Genomic DNA, 23,252 nt, shown 5'->3' on the forward strand with positions numbered 1-23,252 from the left:
CAGGGAACCAGTCTGATTGCTAATTTAGGAGTTATTAGGAAGAAATTAGCAATTGGCATGTGACTCATGAGGTTTTTCACCTTCATCTAGATCAATAAGCTAGGTCATTGGTTGACCTCAAAGGGTTTAGGCCTACCTTCAACCTTAAAAACAATGTCAACAGGAAATCATTTGAATTCATGTGGACCAGAAAATTTCAGGAGTTTCAACTCAAAGTCATCCACAGTAGATCGATCCACTCATGTCCAATGACTGCCTTATAACAAGTTTTTAAAAATGTTCATACACTAATTCTAATATTAGAACAAGAAGGCAGGAGTATTCGTCATCAAAGTAAGAAAACCTTTACATTAGGATTACTAAAGTAATAGTCATAAGATAACACACCTTGCCTCTGGTCAGCCAGTTAATCTCTCTTTTGTTCTTACACAAAGTGATGACACCCCCGGTGACTGACTAGAATTGACAATGTCAAGACTGTCACATTCTAAAGTTAAATTTATTATATGAACGCTTCATGGTCTTATAGCATATAATATCATGATTTTTTTCTATTTATTAATACATTTCTATGTTTGCTTAAAGCATTTGTTGCACAAATATCCATCATCCTAATTTTTTATTATGTTTCTAGTACAGAGTTGAGCAAAAAGTTTGAGCCCAATGCAAAGTCATTGTTTCGGTGTAATGCACTCATAATGACCTACTAAACAGAAGATGCTGGCAGAGAGGAGAAGGTTCACAGGGCTCTGAACCAGCAGTCATGAATAGAGTTGAGCGATACCGTCCGATACTTCAAAGTATCGGATCGGAATGGATCGGCCGATCTTAAAAAAAAGTATCGGTATCGCCGATTCCGATACCGGAAGTCCCATTCAAGTCTATGGGACTTCCGGTATCGGAATAAGAAAAACCCTGTTTTTGCCTTGTACAGCCTCTCTGGGGTCTGTACGGGCCTTTCGGGGGGCTGTGCCGGCCTGCCAGGGGGTCTGTGCAGGCTCCGGTGGTTTGTGCCGGCCTGCCGGGGGGCTGTGCCGGCCTGCCGGGGGGGCTGTGCAGGCTCCGGTGGGCTGTGCCGGCCTGCCGGGGGGCTGTGCAGGCTCCGGTGGGCTGTGCCGGCCTGCCGGGGGGCTGTGCCGGCCTGCCGGTGGTCTGTGCAGGCTCCGGTGGGCTGTGCCGGCCTGCCGGGGGGCTGTGCCGGCCTGCCGGGGGGCTGTGCAGGCTTCGGGGGTCTGTGCAGGCATCGTCCGATGGGACTACAAGTCCCATCGGGCGATGCCTGCTACCATGACAGTGATTGACACATTAGCCAATGATGGGACAGTAGTAGTCCCATCATCCGGCTAATGTGTTGAATGCAAAAAAAAAAAAAAAATTACATGCTACATACATGCTACATTCATACTACATACATGCTACATTCATACTACATATATACTACATGCAACATACATACTACATATATACTACATGCATGCAACATGCATACTACATATATACTACATGCATGCAACATGCATACTACATATATACTACATGCTACATACATACTACATATATGCTACATATATACTACATGCATGCTACATACATACTGCATGCTACATACATACTGCATGCTACATACATACTACATACACTCACTGGCCACTTTATTAGGTACACCATGCTAGTAACGGGTTGGACCCCCTTTTGCCTTCAGAACTGCCTCAATTCTTCGTGGCAGAGATTCAACAAGGTGCTGGAAGCATTCCTCAGAGATTTTGGACCATATTGACATGATGGCATCACACAGTTGGCGCAGATTTGTCGGCTGCACATCCCTGATGCGAATCTCCCGTTCCACCACATCCCAAAGATGCTCTATTGGATTGAGATCTGGTGACTGAGGAGGCCATTTGAGTACAGTGAACTCATTGTCATGTTCAAGAAACCAATCTGAGATGATTCGAGCTTTATGACATGGCGCATTATCCTGCTGAAAGTAGCCATCAGATGTTGGGTACATTGTGGTCATAAAGGGATGGACATGGTCAGCAACAATACTCAGGTAGGCTGTGGCGTTGCAACGATGCTCAATTGGTACCAAGGGGCCCAAAGAGTGCCAAGAAAAAATTCCCCACACCATGACACCACCACCACCAGCCTGAACCGTTGATACAAGGCTGGATGGATCCATGCTTTCATGTTGTTTACGCCAAATTCTGACCCTACCATCCGAATGTCGCAGCAGAAATCGAGACTCATCAGACCAGGCAACGTTTTTCCAATCTTCTACTGTCCAATTTCGATGAGCTTGTGCAAATTGTAGCCTCAGTATCCTGTTCTTAGCTGAGAGGAGTGGTACCCAGTGTGGTCTTCTGCTGCTGTAGCCCATCTGCCTCAAAGTTCGACGCACTGTGCGTTCAGAGATGCTCTTCTGCCTACCTTGGTTGTAACGGGTGGCAATTTGAGTCACTGTTGCCTTTCTATCAGCTCGAACCAGTATGCCCATTCTCCTCTGACCTCTGGCATCAACAAGGCATTTCCGGCCACAGAACTGCCGCTCACTGGATTTTTTTTCTTTTTCGGACCATTCTCTGTAAACCCTAGAGATGGTTGTGCGTGAAAATCCCAGTAGATCAGCAGTTTCTGAAATACTCAGACCAGCCCTTCTGGCACCAACAATCATGCCACGTTCAAAGGCACTCAAATCACCTTTCTTCCCCATACTGATGCTCGGTTTGAACTGCAGGAGATTGTCTTGACCATGTCTACATGCCTAAATGCACTGAGTTGCCGCCATGTGATTGGCTGATTAGAAATTAAGTCTTAACACACAGTTGGACAGGTGTACCTAATAAAGTGGCCAGTGAGTGTATATACTACATGCATGCTACATACATACTACATATATACTACATGCATGCTACATACATACTACATGCTACATACATACCACATATATACTACATGCATGCTACATACATACTACATGCTACATATATACTACATGCTACATACATACTACATGCATGCTACATACATACTACATACATACTACATGCATGCTACATACATACTACATGCTACATACATACTACATATATTCTACATGCATGCTACATACATACTACATGCTACATACATACCACATACATACTACATATATACTACATGCATGCTACATACATACTGCATGCTACATGCATGCTACATACATACTACATACATACTACATGCTACATACATACCACATACATACTACATATATACTACATGCATGCTACATACATACTGCATGCTACATGCATGCTACATACATACTACATACATACTACATACATACCACATATATACTACATACATACTACATACAATACATTCATACAATACATACATAGACATACAGTACATATAACATAGAGTAACATACTTACCAATACTTGTCACATTGTTCCCCGAAGCCATTGTCTTTTAAAGGAATAAATATTAACATAACAAACCACAAAAATACTCACCCACGATCCGAAGCAGTCCACGAGTGTGTCCCACGACGATCTTGGGTAGAGAACTGCAGCATCAGCTGATGCCGCCGTTCTCTACGGGCTGCAGGAATCCAATGACGGAAGGTAGGTATCCTTCCGCACTGTATTCCTCCGCCACTTAAAAAAAAAAGTCCCTAGTCTCACTTTATGCCATTGCTGTGTGGGAATTTCCCACGCAGCAATGGCATAAAGTGAGACTAGGGACTTTTTTTTTTTTTAAGTGGCGGAGGAATACAGTGCGGAAGGATACCTACCTTCCGTCATTGGATTCCTGCAGCCCGTAGAGAACGGCGGCATCAGATGATGCTGCAGTTCTCTACCCAAGATCGTCGTGGGACACACTCGTGGACTGCTTCGGATCGTGGGTGAGTATTTTTGTGGTTTGTTATGTTAATATTTATTCCTTTAAAAGACAATGGCTTCGGGGAACAATGTGACAAGTATTGGTAAGTATGTTACTCTATGTTATATGTACTGTATGTCTATGTATGCATTGTATGAATGTATTGTATGTAGTATGTATGTAGTATATATGTGGTATGTATGTAGCATGTAGTATGTATGTAGCATGCATGTAGCATGCATGTAGCATGCAGTATGTATGTAGCATGCATGTAGTATATATGTAGTATGTATGTGGTATGTATGTAGCATGTAGTATGTATGTAGCATGTAGTATGTATGTAGTATGTATGTAGCATGCATGTAGTATGTATGTAGCATGTAGTATATATGTAGCATGTAGCATGCATGTAGTATATATGTAGTATGTATGTAGCATGTAGTATGTATGTAGCATGCATGTAGTATATATGTGTTATGTATGTAGCATGTAGTATGTATGTAGTATGTATTTAGCATGTAGTATGTATGTAGCATGCATGTAGTATATATGTAGTATGTATGTAGCATGTAGTATGTATGTAGCATGCATGTAGTATGTATGTAGTATGTATGTGGTATGTATGTAGCATGTAGTATGTATGTAGCATGCATGTAGTATATATGTGTTATGTATGTAGCATGCATGTAGTATGTATGTAGTATGTATGTAGTATGTATGTAGCATGCATGTAGTATGTATGTAGTATATATGTGGTATGTATGTAGTATGTATGTAGCATGCATGTAGTATATATGTAGTATGTATGTAGCATGCATGTAGTATGTATGTAGTATATATGTGGTATGTATGCAGTATGTATGTAGCATGCATGTAGTATATATGTAGTATGTATGTAGTATGTATGTAGCATGCATGTAGTATGTATGTAGCATGTATGTAGTATGTATGTAGTATGTATGTAGTATTTTTTTTTTTTTTTTAACATTTAACACATTAGCCGGATGATGGGACTACTACTGTCCCATCATTGGCTAATGTGTCAATCACTGTCATGGTAGCAGGCATCGCCAGATGGGACTTATAGTCCCATCGGACGATGCTTGCACAGACCCCCGGACATCAGCACAGCCCCCCGGCAGGCCGGCACAGCCCCCCGGCAGGCCGGTACAGACCCCCACAGGGTGCACAGACCACCGGCAGGCCAGCACAGCCCCCCGGCAGGCCGGTACAGACCCCGGGCAGTCCACACAGCCCCCCGGCAGGCCGGCACAGCCCCCCGGCAGGCCGGTACAGACCCCGGGCAGTCCACACAGCCCCCCGGCAGGCCGGCACAGCCCCCCGGCAGGCCGGTACAGACCCCGGGCAGTCCACACAGCCCCCCGGCAGGCCGGCAGAGACCCCCGGAAGGCCCAAAATGACGGCGCATCATGATGCGCACACACCGCGCATCATGATGACGTCAGGCTGTCAATCAACTTTGAACTTCCGATTCCGATGCCGACTTCCGATATTGAAAAAATATCGGAAGTCTGTATCGGAATTCCGATACAGCAAGTATCGGCCGATACCCGATACTTGCGGTATCGGAATGCTCAACACTAGTCATGAACTAACAAAGTGGTCCAAAGTCCTGAAAATCTTTTTGCTTAACTACAGTTTTTAGGAAGTCATGCATATGTAGGGAAGTGGACTGACCTAAGGGCCTGTCTGCAGCAGGAAGGTGAATACAAAATGTGACTTGACGTGAACTGGTGTATATGTATGTGAGGTGACAGCTAGAGACAGTGAAAGATGGTAAAGTACTGGGTTTTGACCAATAGGGGGAGACCAAAAGCAGCAGGAAAAGGAGATGGTGCAGTACTAAGGTTTGGCCACAAGATGGAGGCAGAGAGCAGTGAGGAAAGGGCTTAAACAGCAGCTTAAGGCTAGGAAACCGCAAAGTCATGGTGGACGGAGTTACAGGGACTCTAGAGGGGAATTACTGGGGAGGGGAATAAAAAGGCAGAGAGAGTTCCAGAAGGAAGCCAGTCCAGGAGGAGGAGTTTAGCAGAGAAGGAGACTGAAGGAGAAAGAGACGGAAAGAGGAAGAGCTCCGGGAGGGACTGGAATGAGAGACGGTCAGGGGGGTCGCCCTGACAGAATAGCCGCAGGACAGAGGATGCCCGGGGGTACCAGAGGACAGACTCGGACAGACGAAGCAATGTCGTGGTAGGCCTAGGGCAGCCACAGTGATAGAACCGCGAGGGATGTCACTGTAAAGCAGGGGTGGGGAACGTCCGGCCCTCGGGCCATATACGGCCCACCATATCATTTTGTGCGGCCCGCAGCTGCTTTCCCCACTTTCCCTATTTTATGGCCGCGGGCCCTTTAAGAATTGCGTGCGGTATCTTGCCGTGCTTTTCCCATCAGTGGGGACTTGGGAGACTCCTGCTGTGTGGCTCCAGGTGAGGGACTGAGTCAGTGGGGAGACTCCTGTGGTACCGGCTCCAGGAGTGAGAGCGTTATAATCCTGCTGCAGCAATAGACAAGGGGGCTGCATTGTCAGCGAGCCTGCACCAGGGAGACACCGGACTCCGTGCACAGGAACCAACCCTGACAGGAGTCGTTGCCCTCCCCCGCTCCATCCACTGCTGAGCGAGATAGCAGAGCTGAAAGTGTCACGTCCTCCTGTGCGGCTGCAGTGTGCAAGGTAATCCCGATACCTCAGGCCCCATGTACCCCCTGTCATGATCCAAGTGCAGGTTTTTGAGCTGCACACCGGGGGTTAATGTCTGGAGCTCTGTGCAGGTTTTGACCTGCACACTTGGGGTTAATGATTGTGGCCTCTTTCTGGTTCTGGGAGAGCTTCATAAACCCCTGGGTAGCTTCAATCCCTGCCAGTTATACTTTTGCCTTTGGCCAAGTGTACTGACCCCCATGTGCCTGTTTGTTGCTATAGCTTGTTTATATGGTTCTGACCCGATTCTGTTTCCCGTTGTGAGTTTGCCTGTTGATTTTGTACTGCGTTATTATCTGTGTATGACTCATTGCCTGTGACTTGACTACTCTCTGCTCGCCCCTCTTGTACCTTGCAACTATCTGTGTATGACTCATTGGCTACGTCCTGACTATTCTCACTGTCTATGCCCCTTGGTAACTTTGTCTCGCAGTTACTCTGCTAGGAATTGTCTTGCAGCTCCTAGCTCTGTGGAGTTTAGGCCACGCCTCTAGCAGTCACGTGCTTCAGGTCCTGCAGGTGTGAAGTACACATATACTCGGTTGCTGCCCGCTCCACAGGTAGCTTTGAGCACTGTTCGCTTTACTCAGGACACGCGCACTGGCTCAGTGAGCAAGTTCAGTGCGGTGTCTCTGACACCCCCCATGTGCTGTATACTTCAGGCCCCATGTACCACCCATGTGCTGTATACCTCAGGCTCCATTTACCCCCCATGTGCTGCATACCACAGGCTCCATTTACCCCCATTGTGCTGTATACCTCAGGCTCCATGTACCCCCCATGTGCTGTATACCTCAGGCTCCATGTACCTCCCATGTGCTGTATACCTCAGGCTACATGTACCCCCATGTGCTGTATACCTCAGGCTCCATGTACCACCCATGTGCTGTATACCTCAGGCTCCATTTACCCCCCATGTGCTGTATACCTCAGGCTCCATGTACCTCCCATGTGCTGTATACCACAGGCACCATGTACCCCCATGTGCTGTATACCTCAGGCTCCATGTACCCCCATGGGTCCCTCATAGTGCAATCAAGTGTCTCTGACGGTGGAGGTGCACACCCGCCGTCAGACACACCGCCGTACTATGAGGGGCCCAGTGCCAGTACCGACGCCCATGAGTGGGCCCCCCTTGCTTGGGCAGGGCCCCAGCATTTGCAATCTTTACATCTCCCTGCTCCTCCGCTGTGTTGTCTGGGCCGTCAAATCCATACTGGGCCTGACACCATCTGAGCCTGCCTCCTGATCTATAGACATATATTTTGAATGTGTACACTATGCTATACATACATGTTATCCGGGGATACGGTACCCTTTCTCACCTTTGTGCAATCACGTGTAATCCATACTGGGCCTGACACCGTTTGAGCCTGCCTCCTGATCTATAGACATATATTTTGAATGTGTACACTATGCTATCCATACATGTTATCCGGGGATACGGTACCCTTTCTCACCTTTGTGCAATCACGTGTAATCCATACTGGGCCTGACACAGTCTGAGCCTGCCTCCTGATCTATAGACATATATTTTGAATGTGTACACTATGCTATCCATACATGTAATCCGGGGATACGGTACCCTTTCTCACCTTTGTGCAATCACGTGTAATCCATACTGGTCCTGAGAACGGCTGGCGAGCTGTTAAGCAAGCTACAGCACCTGTGGTTTGCACACGTAAGTTTTTCATTTTTTTCAGGAATGACGGTTAGGCCTAATTCCGGAACTGCGGTTGACCTGCACTTACTGGGAAATCATCGTTCGCGGGTAATAATTGTAATCCCAGATCCCCATCACTAACGTTGTTCAGCGGGTTATCTGCACCTGTAAGCGACAAACGCTGGCCTTTTCAGTGTAGCGCACATGCAGCCACGGACATGTAAGGGCATGACACACCAGTTATTGGCCAATCTCACGTGCCAGAGCCTCGCGTGTCCCTCTAGTAAGCCGGACTCGGACCGCGGGGCATGACGGAGTCTCGTTCGTTAACGGAATTAAGCTTGCAATGTGTGCATCTTTTTTGTGGCTGGATGGTTGAGGTTGCCCATGTTGAGTCAAATTACGCCGTAGGCTCCACTCCTGGTGGTGCCCTTCTGGACATTCCTTTAAGGTTCAGCTTTGCAACCATACTGCCCACGTAAAACAAACACTTTGCCTTCATGAACGCTGTTTGGAGGGTTGTGACTCGTGGGAATAACGCCGCCCAATAAGTTAACCTGCTAGAGGGATCCTTCGTTGCTCCCAAGCATGACATCGCACTCCCTAGGAGGAAGGTAATGCCACTGTGGCGACCGTACTCTTGGGGGCGACACAAGTGCACTGATGCCCAGCCACTGCTCGATGAATCTGCTGGTACATTGACCCAGACCACTACATTCCCCTTGCACGCTACACGGCCTGAATCTGACCCTGATGAAACTCAGGTTACCCTTCCCATATACAGTTCCATCTTACACGGTGACAAAGAGGAAGCTGCAGATGAAAGTGCAGGTTCGGCACACCCGCCATCAGACACACCACCGTACTATCAGGGGCCCTGTGCCAGTGCCGTCGCCAACGAGTGGGCCCCCCCTGCTTGCTCAGGATCACAGCACTTGCAAGGTTGAAATACTGTGCAGTGAGATGGAAGAAGGGGACGACGAGGAGTCCAGAGTAGTACAAGGATTCCCTAGCGAGGAGACTTATTTGATTGTTTTCAATGTTGGGACAGCAATTTTTGGGGAGCACTATACTTTGGAGAATGATAGATGGGGCCCACCATACACTGGAACATTCCAAAGGTGGACATCAGACACTGGAGCAGCATTTACAGGGCCCATTATACACTAGAGCATTAGAAATGGGGCCCATTATGTTTGGAGCATTATTTGGGCCGATAAGACAGTGGAGCTTCATCCATGGGGACCAACATATACTGTAGCATTATGTGGAGCTCATCATATACTGTTTCAAACATTATATGGGACCAATGATTCTGTATGGAGAAATAGATGGGCCTCGTCATGAGATGTAAAAAGTGAAGTATTTTTCATTGTACTATACCGCTATTTCTCTGCCGAATCGGAGCATCATGAGTTGTGGTATGTGTTAAAGGGGCACTCTTTTGCCCAGGGCACATGAAAACCTGGAGCCAGCTCTACCCCCCCACAACTTTAGCCAAATAACCCCCATTTTTCAGTGCGTAACTAGTATTATGAAGTTAATTAAGGTTGACAAGCTTAAGTAAGAAGAATTGATGCTTTTGGCATTCAAATGGGCACTGTAGGTGTGTTTACTGTCCTCCTCTCACTGCTGACTTTAATTCCCCATCGACTTACATTGGGTTTCGTGTTTCGGTCGGACCCCCGACTTTTCCCTATAGTCGGCCGATTTTGCTCGACCCGACTTTTGGAAAAGTTGGGTTTCATGAAACGAAACTCGACCCTAAAAAAGCAAGTCGCTCAACTCTACTGAAGACCTGTTTAAAACCGAAAACAGAAAAACACAAAACAGTAAGAACAAAATTGTCCTTCAGAAAGAGCCTAGCCGGTAGGCTCTAATTCCTTAGTGGGGAAAGTTTGTGTAAGGATCCCATTAGAGGCATCTTTTAGCTGTCAATCATAACTGCACTATTCCTAGAAGGAAAATAATCTCATGTGATACGACTCCATAAAGAAGTAGAGAAGTAAGAAAACCTGTGGAAAGAAGCAGAGTGATACACTGAACAAATAATCAAAAAGTGTAGAGAGGCCTTTTAACCAGGAGAGAAAATATGTAGGCAGGGTCTTTCCGTTGGATCATCCCATCTCTGAAGAGTGCCTGGGGTCTTGAGAGTTAGAGTTTCTGTGGCGATTGGGTATCCTGCAGTAGGACAGGAAATCTCTTCCTTCCTTAGGCGAGAATAGGACGGTCGTCTTTCCTTTGTAGAATACCAAAAGTTTAAGTGGAAAGCCCATTTAAAGGGGATATTATTTTTCCTCAAGGTGGAGGTGACTGGCTTAAAAGACCTTCTTCCTTCAATCGTTTCCTTTGAAAGATCCGTGAATAGCTGAAGGTGAGCATAGGGTTCTGGAAAACCTCCTAGATCTTTAACCGATTTTTGAATTTTTTCCTTGATCTTGAAGAAGTGGACCCTTAAGATGGTATCTCTAGGTAGATCTTTATCGATATTCCGTGGTTTGGGAAGTTTGTGGATCCTATCTATGATGAGATCCTGGTCTGTAAATGCCGGTAGTAATTTTTTTAAAATTGTCTTGACGAAGTCTTCTAGTTTATCCGGTGAGATACATTCTTGTATTCCTCTTATGTATTCCTCTTAATTTCAAGTTGTTTCGTCTGTTCCTGTCTTCTATATCCGCAACTTTAACTTTAAGGCTGGTTTCACATTTGCGTTTTTTAGCGCTGGAAAAAAACGCTAACCTGCGCATGCGTTTTTTCCCCTATATTTAACATGGGTGCGCATACCTGCGCGCTTGTAAGCGCATGTATGCGATTTTCATGCGCTGCGTTTTTTTGGGGTGTGCGATTGGATTTTCCAGACGCAGCATGTTGCATTTTTTGGCCCTGCAAAAAAGCGCATGCGCACATATGCGCACGTTTTGCGCTAAAAATGGCCATTATAGCCTATGGATGCGCATATGTGCGCACTGGCATGCTCATCTAAGCGTTTTTTTGCATATGCGTTTTTTTTTTAACCATGGAATTTAGGGGTTTGGGTTAGAGTTAGGGTTAGTTAAGGGGGTTTAGGGTTAGGGTTAGGGTCAGGGTCAGGGTTAGTGTTGGGTTTTGGGTCAGGGTTAGGGTTAAGTATGGTTTGGTTAAGGGTTAGGGTCAGGGTTAGGGTCAGGATTAGGGTTAAGTATGGTTTGGTTAAGGGTTAGGGTCAGGGTTAGGGTTAGGGTCAGGGTTAGGGTCAGGGTTAGGGTTAAGTATGGTTTTGTTAAGGATTAGGGTCAGGGTTAGGGTCAGGATTAGGGTTAAGTATGGTTTGGTTAAGGGTTAGGGTCAGGGTTAGGGTTAGGGTTAGGGTTAGGGTCAGGGTTAGGGTTAGGGTCAGGGTTAGGGTTAAGTATGGTTTTGTTAAGGATTAGGGTCAGGGTTAGGGTCAGGATTAGGGTTAAGTATGGTTTGGTTAAGGGTTAGGGTCAGGGTTAGGGTTAGGGTCAGGGTTAGGGTTAGGGTCAGGGTTAGGGTTAAGTATGGTTTTGTTAAGGATTAGGGTCAGGGTTAGGGTCAGGATTAGGGTTAAGTATGGTTTGGTTAAGGGTTAGGGTCAGGGTTAGGGTTAGGGTTAGGGTCAGGGTTAGGGTTAAGTATGGTTTTGTTAAGGATTAGGGTCAGGGTTAGGGTCAGGATTAGGGTTAAGTATGGTTTGGTTAAGGGTTAGGGTTAGGGTCAGGGTTAGGGTCAGGGTTAGGGTTAAGTATGGTTTTGTTAAGGATTAGGGTCAGGGTTAGGGTCAGGATTAGGGTTAAGTATGGTTTGGTTAAGGGTTAGGGTCAGGGTTAGGGTTAGGGTCAGGGTTAGGGTTAGGGTCAGGGTTAGGGTTAGGGTCAGGGTTAGGGTTAAGTATGGTTTTGTTAAGGGTTAGGGTCAGGGTTAGGGTCAGGATTAGGGTTAAGTATGGTTTTGTTAAGGGTTAGGGTCAGGGTTAGGGTTAGGGTCAGGGTTAGGGTTAGGGTTAGGGTCAGGGTTAGGGTTAGGGTTAGGGTTAGTTAGGGTTTAGGGTTTGGGTTAGGGTTAAGTATGATTTGGTTAAGGGTTAGGGTCAGGGTTAGGGTTAGGGTCAGGGTTAGGGTTAGGGTCAGGGTTAGGGTTAGTAAAGTCATGGTTTGGGTAGTGTGAGGGGCCACCTAAAAATGTTGGAAAAAAACGCAAACGCGGTAAAAACGCACTAAAAACGCATACAAACGCTTAGGCTGTGTGCACACGCTGCGGATTTTGCTGCGGTTCCGCAGCGGTTTTGGCCGCTGCGGACCCGCAGCAGTTTTTGCTGCGGTGTACAGTACAATGATTCCCTATGGGAATCAAAAACCGCAGTGCAGACGGTGCGGAATTTTCCGCGCGGATTATCTGCGGTTTTCAATCCGCAGAAAGAATTGACATGTCAATTCTTTCTGCGGATTCTCCTGCGGTTTGCCATCTCCTCCATTGAGGAGATGAAAAACCGCAGGGCAAAACCGCAGAGCAATCCGCAGGTAAAACCGCAGGTCTTTTGACCTGCGGTTTCACCTGCGGATTGTACAAAATCCGCGCGGATGAATCCGCACCTTTTCCGCAGCGTGTGCACACAGCCTTAAAAACGCTGCGTTTTTTTCATGCATGCTCATAAAAATGCTTGAAAAAAACGCAGCAGTTGTATGCTTTTGTATGCGTTTTTTCAATGCGTTTTTTTGCGGGAAAAACGCGCTGCAAAAAAAAGCAAGTGTGAAACTAGCCTTAGTCTGTGAAATTCAGATTTGAGGTCATGGGTGTCTTTTGATAAATTATCAGTGTGTTCTTCCACTACAGTTAGACGTTTTTCGTGGTTGTCTAACCTGCTGCTAAATTTATCCAAGGTGGACTGTAAAATTTTATTTTGGTTTTCAAATGATTGAGACATACTGGACGTGATTTTCTGGGCGAGAGTATCCATGTAAGAGTGTATGGATATAACATCCAGATTTTGGGAAAGAGAAGGATTGGTGTTATCCATCTTAAATTTTAACCTTTCCGGCGAAAAGTTTGGTGAATTATCTCCAGACTCAGGACTTGAAGCGTCGGTTGGCGATGTGAATTTTTCAGAAGTTTTACCAGGATTTTTCCTTTTTGATGAGAGAGATGTATCCATGACCTCTTTATGAAGAGATCTGGCCTTAAATGGGTTAACGATATCCACTTGATCTTTAAAGTGAGGATTGTAAGAATCCTGAAATTTTTGTGCTTTTTGAGGAGTCGTATTAGACACTTTCGTTGATTTGGACACTGGAGTAGCCTTGTGACTCATCTTGTGCCCTTTTTTGAATCCTGCCTTGCAGGGATTATATTAGAGAGAATTGATATTATTGGTTATGTTTATACTGAATAAACGTTAAAAATATAGAAAATTCTTGTGTCTTCCTATGCCTTTTTCTAAAAGGGACTGTGAGGAATGAGATATACCACAGAATCAGATGGCACTTTTAATATTGTATGATGCATACAGTAAAATCCTTTATTAACTGCGCGCCGATATAGACGCGCTCCCTGTGACTTTAAATGCAGCCGTGACAGGTGGCTAGCCTTCACACAGGGCTCAGTGACATCAGTCCCCGCTCATAAAATATGCAACAGGGGAGCCGGCAGTGGATACACGGCACCGCTGAAGAAAGGCAGATCACCCCAGTGGAGCCGCACAGGAGCGGTGGGGAGCGGAGGTAACATAGAAATAGGCACAAATCACGGACTATTTTGTCTCCTTCCGCCTCACAGATCTGTTATGACAGGAAAATGGCGTACTTGAGATAGGACGTTGAGATGAAAGAGATCCCTCCACAGCCGTTATAGCTCCCTCAGCCTCGCACAAAGCAGGGGAATATAGCTAAATTAGGACACCCTGGGACTTCCTTAGGGTCTAAAACAGACAAGAGGAGATTTAAAAAAAAAAAGTCAATGTTTTTTAATTATGCAATGAGAGAAATCCTGTCAGATTAGGCACAGGGTCGGGACTATTTTGTATCCTTCTGCCAATCAGCTGGTATATGACAGGATTTTTGTAAAAAAATATCTCCAAAAGACAATAAAAATCTTTAAAATGTGGTAGACAAGCGTGGAGATACTTTTTCTGAGGACAAGGACAGCCGGTGGGTAATGGAGGGAGCAGGGAAAGGATTTTTTCACTCACTGTTCAAAATAGTGTCACCTTGCAGTAAAATGGCGGGAAAAGGCCTCAGATTTCAAAAATGTCTTTTTTAATGTCCAAAGCTCAGACAAGGGGTATCAGAATGTACCTGTGAGTAATGAGAATACAATCCTTCCGTGGGTTAGTGAAGAGAGCGATTTTCTTTTGCTTTATTTGTCGCTTTAGGAGATGCCTCCTCAGAGATCCTGAGCCGTGCGTGTTACACCATCGCCAGCTCAGACCACGCCCCCACTCATCCATTTTGGAAGACCCAAATGTGAAAGGGTCCAAACCCTCACTGATGGTATTAATATTCAGTTCTAGATACTCCTGCACCATCCTCTCCATTCGTTCACCCCGTGTAAGACTTGGACTTGCTGTGCTGGTGCACGAGTTGGTCTAAAACAAGAGTCAAAGGACTCACCACTGATGCTGCTAATGTTTTGGTGTTGACGAATTGACATGTTGGAAGTTGGAAGTGTAGAGATGCGATGCGAACTGTGTGCTTCACTGCTGTCTTGGGGAAAAGCTATCTTAAGGTTGTGTAAAAGCGTGTTTCGATACTCCAGCATTTGCGGGTCCCTTTCTAGGGAGGGAATCATCTGGCAAAATTTGGTTTTATAACATGGATCTAACAGAATGGCAGCCCAGTAGTCCACATTATTCCTAATCATAACTAAATGGGGAACATGTTGCAGATAGTGCAGCAAGAAGGCACTCATATGTCAGGCTTCACCATGAGGTCCAAACCCATGCTGTGTTGGTAACTGGGTAACAATGAGGCTCATTTCCTCTGTCCATCCCCCCAACCACAAACAACAGAGAGGGGAGAATTATCCTCTTTATCTGACAGTTTCTCGCCTGTCACCTCTTCCTCCTCTATTTGTTCCTCGGATCTTGCACCTTCGATAACAGCTTGTCTGTTATCACCAGCTCCCCTCGATCACAGTAATCCACCCTCCCTTGGAACCCGCCTGTGTGATGACAATCTTGAACTTAGAGACCATGTTATCCCTTTCGCATCTTCCTCTGCTTCCTCCTCTTCTTCTGGGACCATCATCTCCTCTCACAGGCTATTCAAAGTCTGCTCCAGCATATAGATGACCGTAATAATGATGCTGATGATGGCGGCATCAGCGCTAACCAACTTAGTAGCCATTTCGAAACTGTGCAGAAGGGTGCAGAGGTCCTTAATCTGTGCCCACTCTGTAAATGTGATATGCGCCCCATCCATACTGCATTGACCCAGGCTATACAACATGACATACTGCATCAGGGCTCGTTTCTTCTGCCACAGTCACTGCAACATGTGCAGAGAGGAATTTCACTGTGTCAGTACATTGCATATCAACCTGTTAACTGGCATGGACAAACACCTCTGTATTGATGCAAGTCAATGATCAGAGGGGTGCAAATGGCAGAAATGATCACACAGCTTACATGCTTTCCGGAGCAGCTCACCCAGGCCAGGATAGTAGCGGAGAAAATGCTGTACCACCAGGTTGAGGACGTGAGCCATGCAAGGCATATGTGTGAGCTTGCCTCGCCGTACGGCTGCCACCAGGTTCCTTCCGTTATCGGACATGGCCTTCCCTGCATGCAGGTTCAGCAGAGACAACCATTGATCAAACTCAGCATGGAGAGCTGTCCACAACTCTTCAGCTGTATGACTGCGATCTCCAAGGTATATCAATTTTAATACTGCCTAATTATAGTGAGCCCTGGCTGCGCAGTAAGGAGGTAGTGGGGATTTGCTCTGCACTGTTGGAACGCATGTCTTATTAAGGCAGAGGTTGAGGGCACAGGTGGAGGCCCTAGAGGAGGCAGAAGCAGTGGAGGAAGTGTTAAATGTAGAAGTTTGTCCTGCAAGCCTTGGGTATTCCAAGACTTGTGGAGTAGTGCATGTCCCCACAGCCACTAGAGTCACCCAGTGCTCAGTCAGCGAGATGCAAAGCCCTTGGCCATGCTTACTCGTCCAAGTGTCCATGGTGAAATGCACCCTGGCAGACAGAGATTTTGTCAAGGAATGGATGATGCTGTCTGTAACATGATGGTGTAGCGCAGGCACAGCTTTCTTTGAAAAGTAATGATGACTGGGAAAATGGTACTGAGGGACTGTGATAGCCATCAGCTTTTGGAAACCATCTGTATCTACCAGGCGGAAAGGCAGCATTTCCATGGCCAACAGATTGGAGATGGTGAAGTTCAACCTCTTAGCTTTGTCATGCGTAGGAGGAAATAATCTTTCACGTGACCACAACTGCAAAACCGTGGTCTAATCACACCCTTTTATTCCCTAAAAAATCCCTTCCTGACTGCGGAGGTTGGCACCCTAGTTGTTGACGACGTGGTGCCCCCGCACAACATCGGTATCCCTAAAAAGCCCTAGACCACCCTACATATACAAAAACGAGATACACAGAAAAAACACACACATACTGTACATAAATTTCTGAAAAACCCCCTAGTGGAGAGACACTCGGTCTCATAGAAAAAGTGCAAAAGTGCTGTAAACTTATCTCGTAGTATATATCCCCAATAATCAGGGCTTATCTCGGAGTAAAAAATGGTGAAAATGCAGCTTTAGTTAGACTTATCTCGTAGTCAAAAATACTCATATGCTGCAAAGTACAGACCACCGGGTAAATACCCCTTTTTGCAAAAATACAAAAAAAGTCTACAAAGGGATCAAGTAGTGAAATAAGTATTAAGCACACGCAAAAATTCAATTGTCCCAAAATAAGAGAAACCACATGGGGTGTAAATCAGAGAATACACACTTAGAATGACAGATCCAGAATGTCTCTAGATGTAATAATCCATCTGTTGAAAAGTAAAATGCAACAGTTCATGGGTACTAAATAGACCCTAATTACACGAGGCTAATATTATTCACCTCACATAGAAAATTCAGTAAAAATTCACATATTGCAAAAAACCAGAGGTCTGTCAATCATATAGTATAAAGAAAGGTCAATACTTATTAGCCAAAGATGAGAAGGGAACCCGACGCGTTTCTCCCTCTAAGTTGCTGAGGGTTCATCAGGGGTCAAAAAGTGACATTGATTCTGTACTTTGTTATTGATCTTAGACCCTCTGGTATTTTTCAATTGTCTATTATGATGTTTTAATTATTGTCTATTATGAAGTTTTAATTATTGAATTAAAAGGCTAATTTTTAGGGGTTATTTTTCTTTTTCTTTGTGCTCCCTGGTTTGCTTTTTAACTTTGTAATCCCAAATATTTTTTCTGAGGTTTTTTCTCACAGGCACATTTGTAGCTGATGCATTGCTTGTCGTGGCTGCAACACTACGTGTCTGTAATGTACAGCGCAACGTAACCTCCTCATCTTCCTCCTCAGATAGCCTACTCAGCTGTGTGCCTCTATGTTCACACCAACTGGGATCTAACACCTCATCATGATCATCCTCTATGTTATCGTATTCCTCACCCTTGGAGTCACCCTCCTCCTTTTCTTGTCCTGACAGTACAGTACAGTCTGCGTGAGCCTCAGTTATCTGAGTCTCATCAGGATCACCTTTCCCCAGGAGTTAACGTCTGATGACGAGGGTCTGGATGCTGTTCGGACCGTACTTCATCCTGCCCCGGATCCGAGCTAAAAAAATTTTGGTCATCAGTGCAGATTTCATTCTCTTGCCTCTGTGAAGCTTTTGAGTACACTTCTGATGAACATGGCATAGAATATGTGAACAGCTCTTAAGACTCACTCATCTGTGGTTCCGTCAGTTGAACCCTTTGGATAGTTGGGACACGAGTGCAAGCAAGGGGAATTTGGGTGCCACCTCTGTGGACTGTACTAGGTGTGATGTTGAGGTGGAGGAAGAGGAGGAGAGGCCACTTGAAGCTGCACTTGCCATCCACTTGAGTACATGCTCATTCTGTGCATCATAAACAAGGCATGCATCTGCTAAAGAAAGGTAGTGGTGTAGCCTGTCCAGTAACATAAGTTGTCAGTTGTCTTTGCATAGGATGTGATGTTGCTTCACTAGTGTTTTCACAAAGATTACTACCTACCCCACGTACACCTTGAACACCAAGCCTAATTCCCCTTCCACTACGGCCTCACTTTTCCCCAGTCATGTTACAAAGATAGTGTGATAGGAGCACAGTATTAGCAACAAAAAGTTAGATTTTAAATTCTGCACTACCTCTGCAAACAGCTGAATTTCAGTGACAGTAAATAAGTTGATATATGGCATGCTATATCTTGTTAGTCACAGAAAAAAGAATTGTTTTAGTATGGATAAGGCCTGTTTGACAAAGAAGTTATGCTACAAACAATTTGAGTCAGGTCCCGTACTGTATGACTCTAGGAACAGAACAATTTTTTGGTGGCCTTTAGATCAGGCCTCTATAACACTCTAGATGCTACAAACTATTTTAAAGTCAGGTCCCTTACTGTATTACACTAGAAACAGAAGAATTTTTGTGGCCTCTTGATCGGGCCTCTATAGCTTAACTTCAACCCAACTAAATGACAAAGTGTGATACGGCTTTTTGCAACTGAAAAATTATATATTTTTTTAATGTGCCTTAGGTCTTCAGACAGATTCATATCACCACCACAAAATTAAAAGGTGGGATACAGCAGGCTGTTTCACATTTAGCTAGTGAAAAAATATTAATTAGAATGCTTTACTTGTGCATGGAGCACAATAAAAGCAGTGCACAACACACTTGTAGGACATGTGCCCTGCTGGCTTTGTCTGTGGACCTCTGTAATGGCCAAAAAAATAAAGTAGACATGAAAAGTGGGTGGTAACAGTTACCTTCATTGTTCGGACCAACCATAATGTAAAGTGTGTAACAGTACAGACACAGAGGGCTAATAGATGCATAAAGCATGAAGGCAGTTCTTCATCTGAGGAGAAAAAGGGCCCCAGGAAGTCTGGATGACCCCCTCGACAATCACTTAGGCATTTTCCAGACAGGAGGCTTGCTTGAGGGCGAATCATGTAATTCAGATTTCTTATTTAATGTTTGCATGCTATAGCACAACAGAGTGCTACTTTATTTTGTTAGTTATATATGGAAATGGCTACTCTTACTAAGCGCGTGTTCACACCTGATTTATGTTTGGAAGTGACTGTCAGTCTTTTGATATTTATATTCTTCAGCATGGGCAGAATCACAGTCTATGTGCTGCAATATAGGTCTTTCTCCCTGTATGTAAAAATTGTGAGGCGTGCCCTTCTTTAACTTTGCCTATGCATCAAGATCGTTCGTGACCCCTCATACTCCACTGAATAGCTTTTTTTTGTGGGGGCTATTTGGGACTTTTTCTATGGTTCTCCATGATTTGTATGTATGTTCCTGCATGAATTGTTCACTTTTTGGTACTTAATAAATTGGATGTCATATATTCAGGTGTGCCCAATTCCTCCATGTATTGTCTTGTCTCTTTTTGTATGACCAAACTGTGCTCAGGCTTCAATATTCAGTTTCAGCTCTGCTCACCTTCAATTCCATATTCAATTTTCATAAATGTCTCCAGTGCAGAAACTTCATAGTTACTTCAATAATGGCACCTTCTTTTTCTTCTTCATCGCCATATTTGACTGTAACATTTACTTTTGATACTATATTTGTGTAAAATGGGATTATTTGTTAGCATGAAGCATTCAGTGGCAGGAAAAATCCTCCTTGCAAAACTCTTCTCTGTTCTCTCCACAGGAACGTTTTTTTTATGAGGTCCTATAGACCCCCAGTGTTATAGAAATGTTTACAGACATCTTTTTCATAAATCTTTTTAGCGTGCCAAATGGGTTAAAATAGATGAGTCAGAAAGAGCCTGAGTCAAAACACCAAAAGAGCGCTCCATAATGTGGTTCAATGAGATTTAAGTATTATAATAAATAGGAAGACACCTGTTCACCTAAACAAGTGACACAATGGTATTACAATGCCTGGTAGAGATCAGTGACGTCACCTGCGGAGGCGGCGCTGATCAGAGCAGAGCAGGGACTAGCCCCGCCATTGAAATGAGTGTCACTGATGAAGCTTCATTTTAGGGAGGCGGCAGGGGCTGCCGCAGTGACCGCAGAATTTGCCCACTGCTTTTTTGACTATCCCAGGATGCACCGGCTGCTCTCAAACGATTCGTCATCAGACAGGAAATTTAACCAGCAGTTAAATAGTGTAAAATAATCAAAAAAAACCTTCGGCACTCAAAACTATTTTATTTTCTGACAATATATCAGGCAGAGGCTTTATACAAAAATCAAACAAAATAGGGCATAAAAGACCTAAAGGCAATCTCATGGGGGGTTGGAATTAGATTCTATGACTAAGGTCATTCTGTCTCTGTGCTTTACCTGATGTGAACATCATTATATTGCAGGCAGTAGACTCATTTGTTCCATGCTTGGGGGGTAACACCACTACTGATTGCCCCATATGTGGATATCAGTGGAGAGCTAGATATACTGATCCCGTATATTTCAGGTAATAAGAATTTTTGATCAGCATAAGGAACAACATGTTCCTATTGGAACCTAATAATAATTGTAAATACCTTTGTTTATGTTTTTCTAATTTTTTGCTTTTATAATTTTCCTTTTTGTTTCTTTATGATTACCAGCAAGATTAATCATTGTTATGTCCATGGCGCCATGGTCTCCTTTTTTGAATATTCTATTACCAAATTATGACGAGACTCAATCATTATACAGATAATACTTTTTGATAAATTGTATGTAATTTCACGGATCTTTATAAATGCATGGATAGTGATTGTTGAATTGTCCCTTATTATGCAAGTAAACTTTATATTGTGTTTATATTTCTATATAGATGTAGGCTTGACAAAGGCTTAAATTAGCCGAAACGTTGCAAGTATCTGAATTATCAAGAATTACTGAGTTTTTTCTGGGAGGGGTTGTGTCTTTTATTATTTTTGTATAAAGCCTCTGCCTGATATATTGCAAGAAAATAAAATAATTTTGAGTGCCGAAGTTTTTTTGATTATTTTGATCTGACTTTCTTCAGAGCATCTATTTTTCTAGAGATTTCAGGAGTGAGCACCCCTTTACCTTTCTAGTTAAATAGTGTAGTTAGGGAACAGTAGGGAATTTTTAAAGCAGGTATAACTTAGATTATAGCATCAAATAGATAGGGGTTTAGATAAAATTTAGTTTTGCCTTCGGACCACCCATTTAAGTTCAGATAGACCACACGTGGTTTCACTTAGACATTGCCAATGATTTTGAACGGTATGGTCCAATGCAGTTAAAAGGCTTTATTTAGACAATGTGTTTTGGAGATGATCTAACACCTCCATGATTTAAAAAAAAAAAAAAAAAAACAAGGACTATCCCCTAGGCTATTTTTAATGAATACTGATGGCGTAATCAAATCCCATGATCAACAATGGGATAAATAAGTAAACTTATAATAATAAATAAAAATTAATATATAAAGAGAACAAGCAGTTTACATGCTCTTCCTGCTTTTACTGTACGCACTTCTCATTTGTATTTAACAGAATATTCGCGTACGGGTACTTTCTGGATGCACGTTTAGTACTCGAAAATTGAAGCAAGTAGCTGGAGTGATGAAAGAGAAATTTCTGCTGGTTGATTGCAATACTGTAATCACTGGGACATACAGGTAAGAAAGTGAAATCATTTAATTTTTAATGTTTTTGCCATGAGCCACTACTACATAACGAGAAACTGTCATAAAGGTTTTATACCTAAACTGATGGCATGTATACTATTTAAAGGTACTTTAATGCTGAGTAAATCCTTACCTTTCTTGTAGAAATCTGTTTAACTATTTTATTGAAATACATTGTTGAAATTGTATGCTAATGAGCTACAAGTGCAGTGGGTGGGCCCTGTACTTCCAGCTCTCCTACCTCTCTCCCTAGTTCCTGCCCACTGCCTGTCTCTGACTGACAGGTCTCTGACAGGTCACTCTTCTTTTAGGCTATGTGCACACGTAGTTTTTTGAGTGTGCGGATTTTGGAGAGAAAACCGCAGGTAAATCCTCAGGACAAAAGTCCTGCGGTTTATCTGCGGTTTTGCCCTGCGGTTTTACACCTCATAATGGATGAGGTGTTAAACTGCAGCGTTTCTGCACCAAACAATTGACATGCTGCGGATTGTAAACCGCAGCAAAACCGCGTGGAAAAATCCGCAGCATGTGCACTGCGTTTTTTTTTTCCATTGAAAATAAAGGTACTGTACAACGCAGCAGAATCTGCTGCGTTTCTGCAGAGCCAAAACTGCTGCGAAAACGCAGCAGATTTCACTACGTGTGCACATACCCTCAGCGATTTGTCAGTCAGAGACAGCAGGCACCGGGCAGGAAAAAGGCAGAGAGGCAGGAAAGCTGTAAGTGCAATGCCCACCCTTATTGATTTTTCTAAAACAGCAAATCAAATTTCTACAAGAAAGGTAAATATTTAATCAACATGAAAGCCCCTGTAAATACTGTACCTTCTGTAACACCGGCGTCTTTGCATTCTGCCTCCCCTCAGAGAAACCAACTCACTCACCGTCGCAGTCCTGCACTCCCTTCCCCATCTCCTGCTTCTACTGCCTGGGGTCTTCGCACTGCTCTCAGATTCACAGGCACTGTGCTTGGGACACGCGCTGTGTCCCATGCTCTTAAAGGGCCATCTTGGTTCATCCTAAAGTGTTCTTGCCTCCTGTCGCTTGGGGATCAGCTGCCACCCACTCGACGTCAGACCTGGTGTACCACCTGATGTCGCCTCCCACATCCCTTCTAGGATCGTGATATTGTCAGCCACCTGGCATGCAAAGTTGGACTTGGTGAGGCACCTAGTCACGTCCCTC

The 23,252-nt window shown here is 44.3% G+C and overlaps 1 protein-coding gene across 2 annotated transcripts in view; it reads left to right on the forward strand.

Moving 5' to 3' along the window:
• Nucleotides 1–23,252, forward strand: part of FAM83E (family with sequence similarity 83 member E) — a 177,169-nt gene that overhangs the window by 116,929 nt on the left and 36,988 nt on the right. For both annotated transcript variants that reach the window (XM_073571183.1, XM_073571184.1), the window contains one exon: nt 21,935–22,059. In XM_073571183.1, coding sequence (XP_073427284.1) covers nt 21,935–22,059 — 125 coding nt within the window. The remainder of the gene's footprint in view (nt 1–21,934; nt 22,060–23,252) is intronic.

This window comes from Dendrobates tinctorius, unplaced genomic scaffold, assembly GCF_039654945.1.
Source record: "Dendrobates tinctorius isolate UK_male_01 unplaced genomic scaffold, ASM3965494v1 ptg000028l, whole genome shotgun sequence".
Taxonomy (NCBI): Eukaryota; Metazoa; Chordata; class Amphibia; order Anura; family Dendrobatidae; genus Dendrobates; species Dendrobates tinctorius.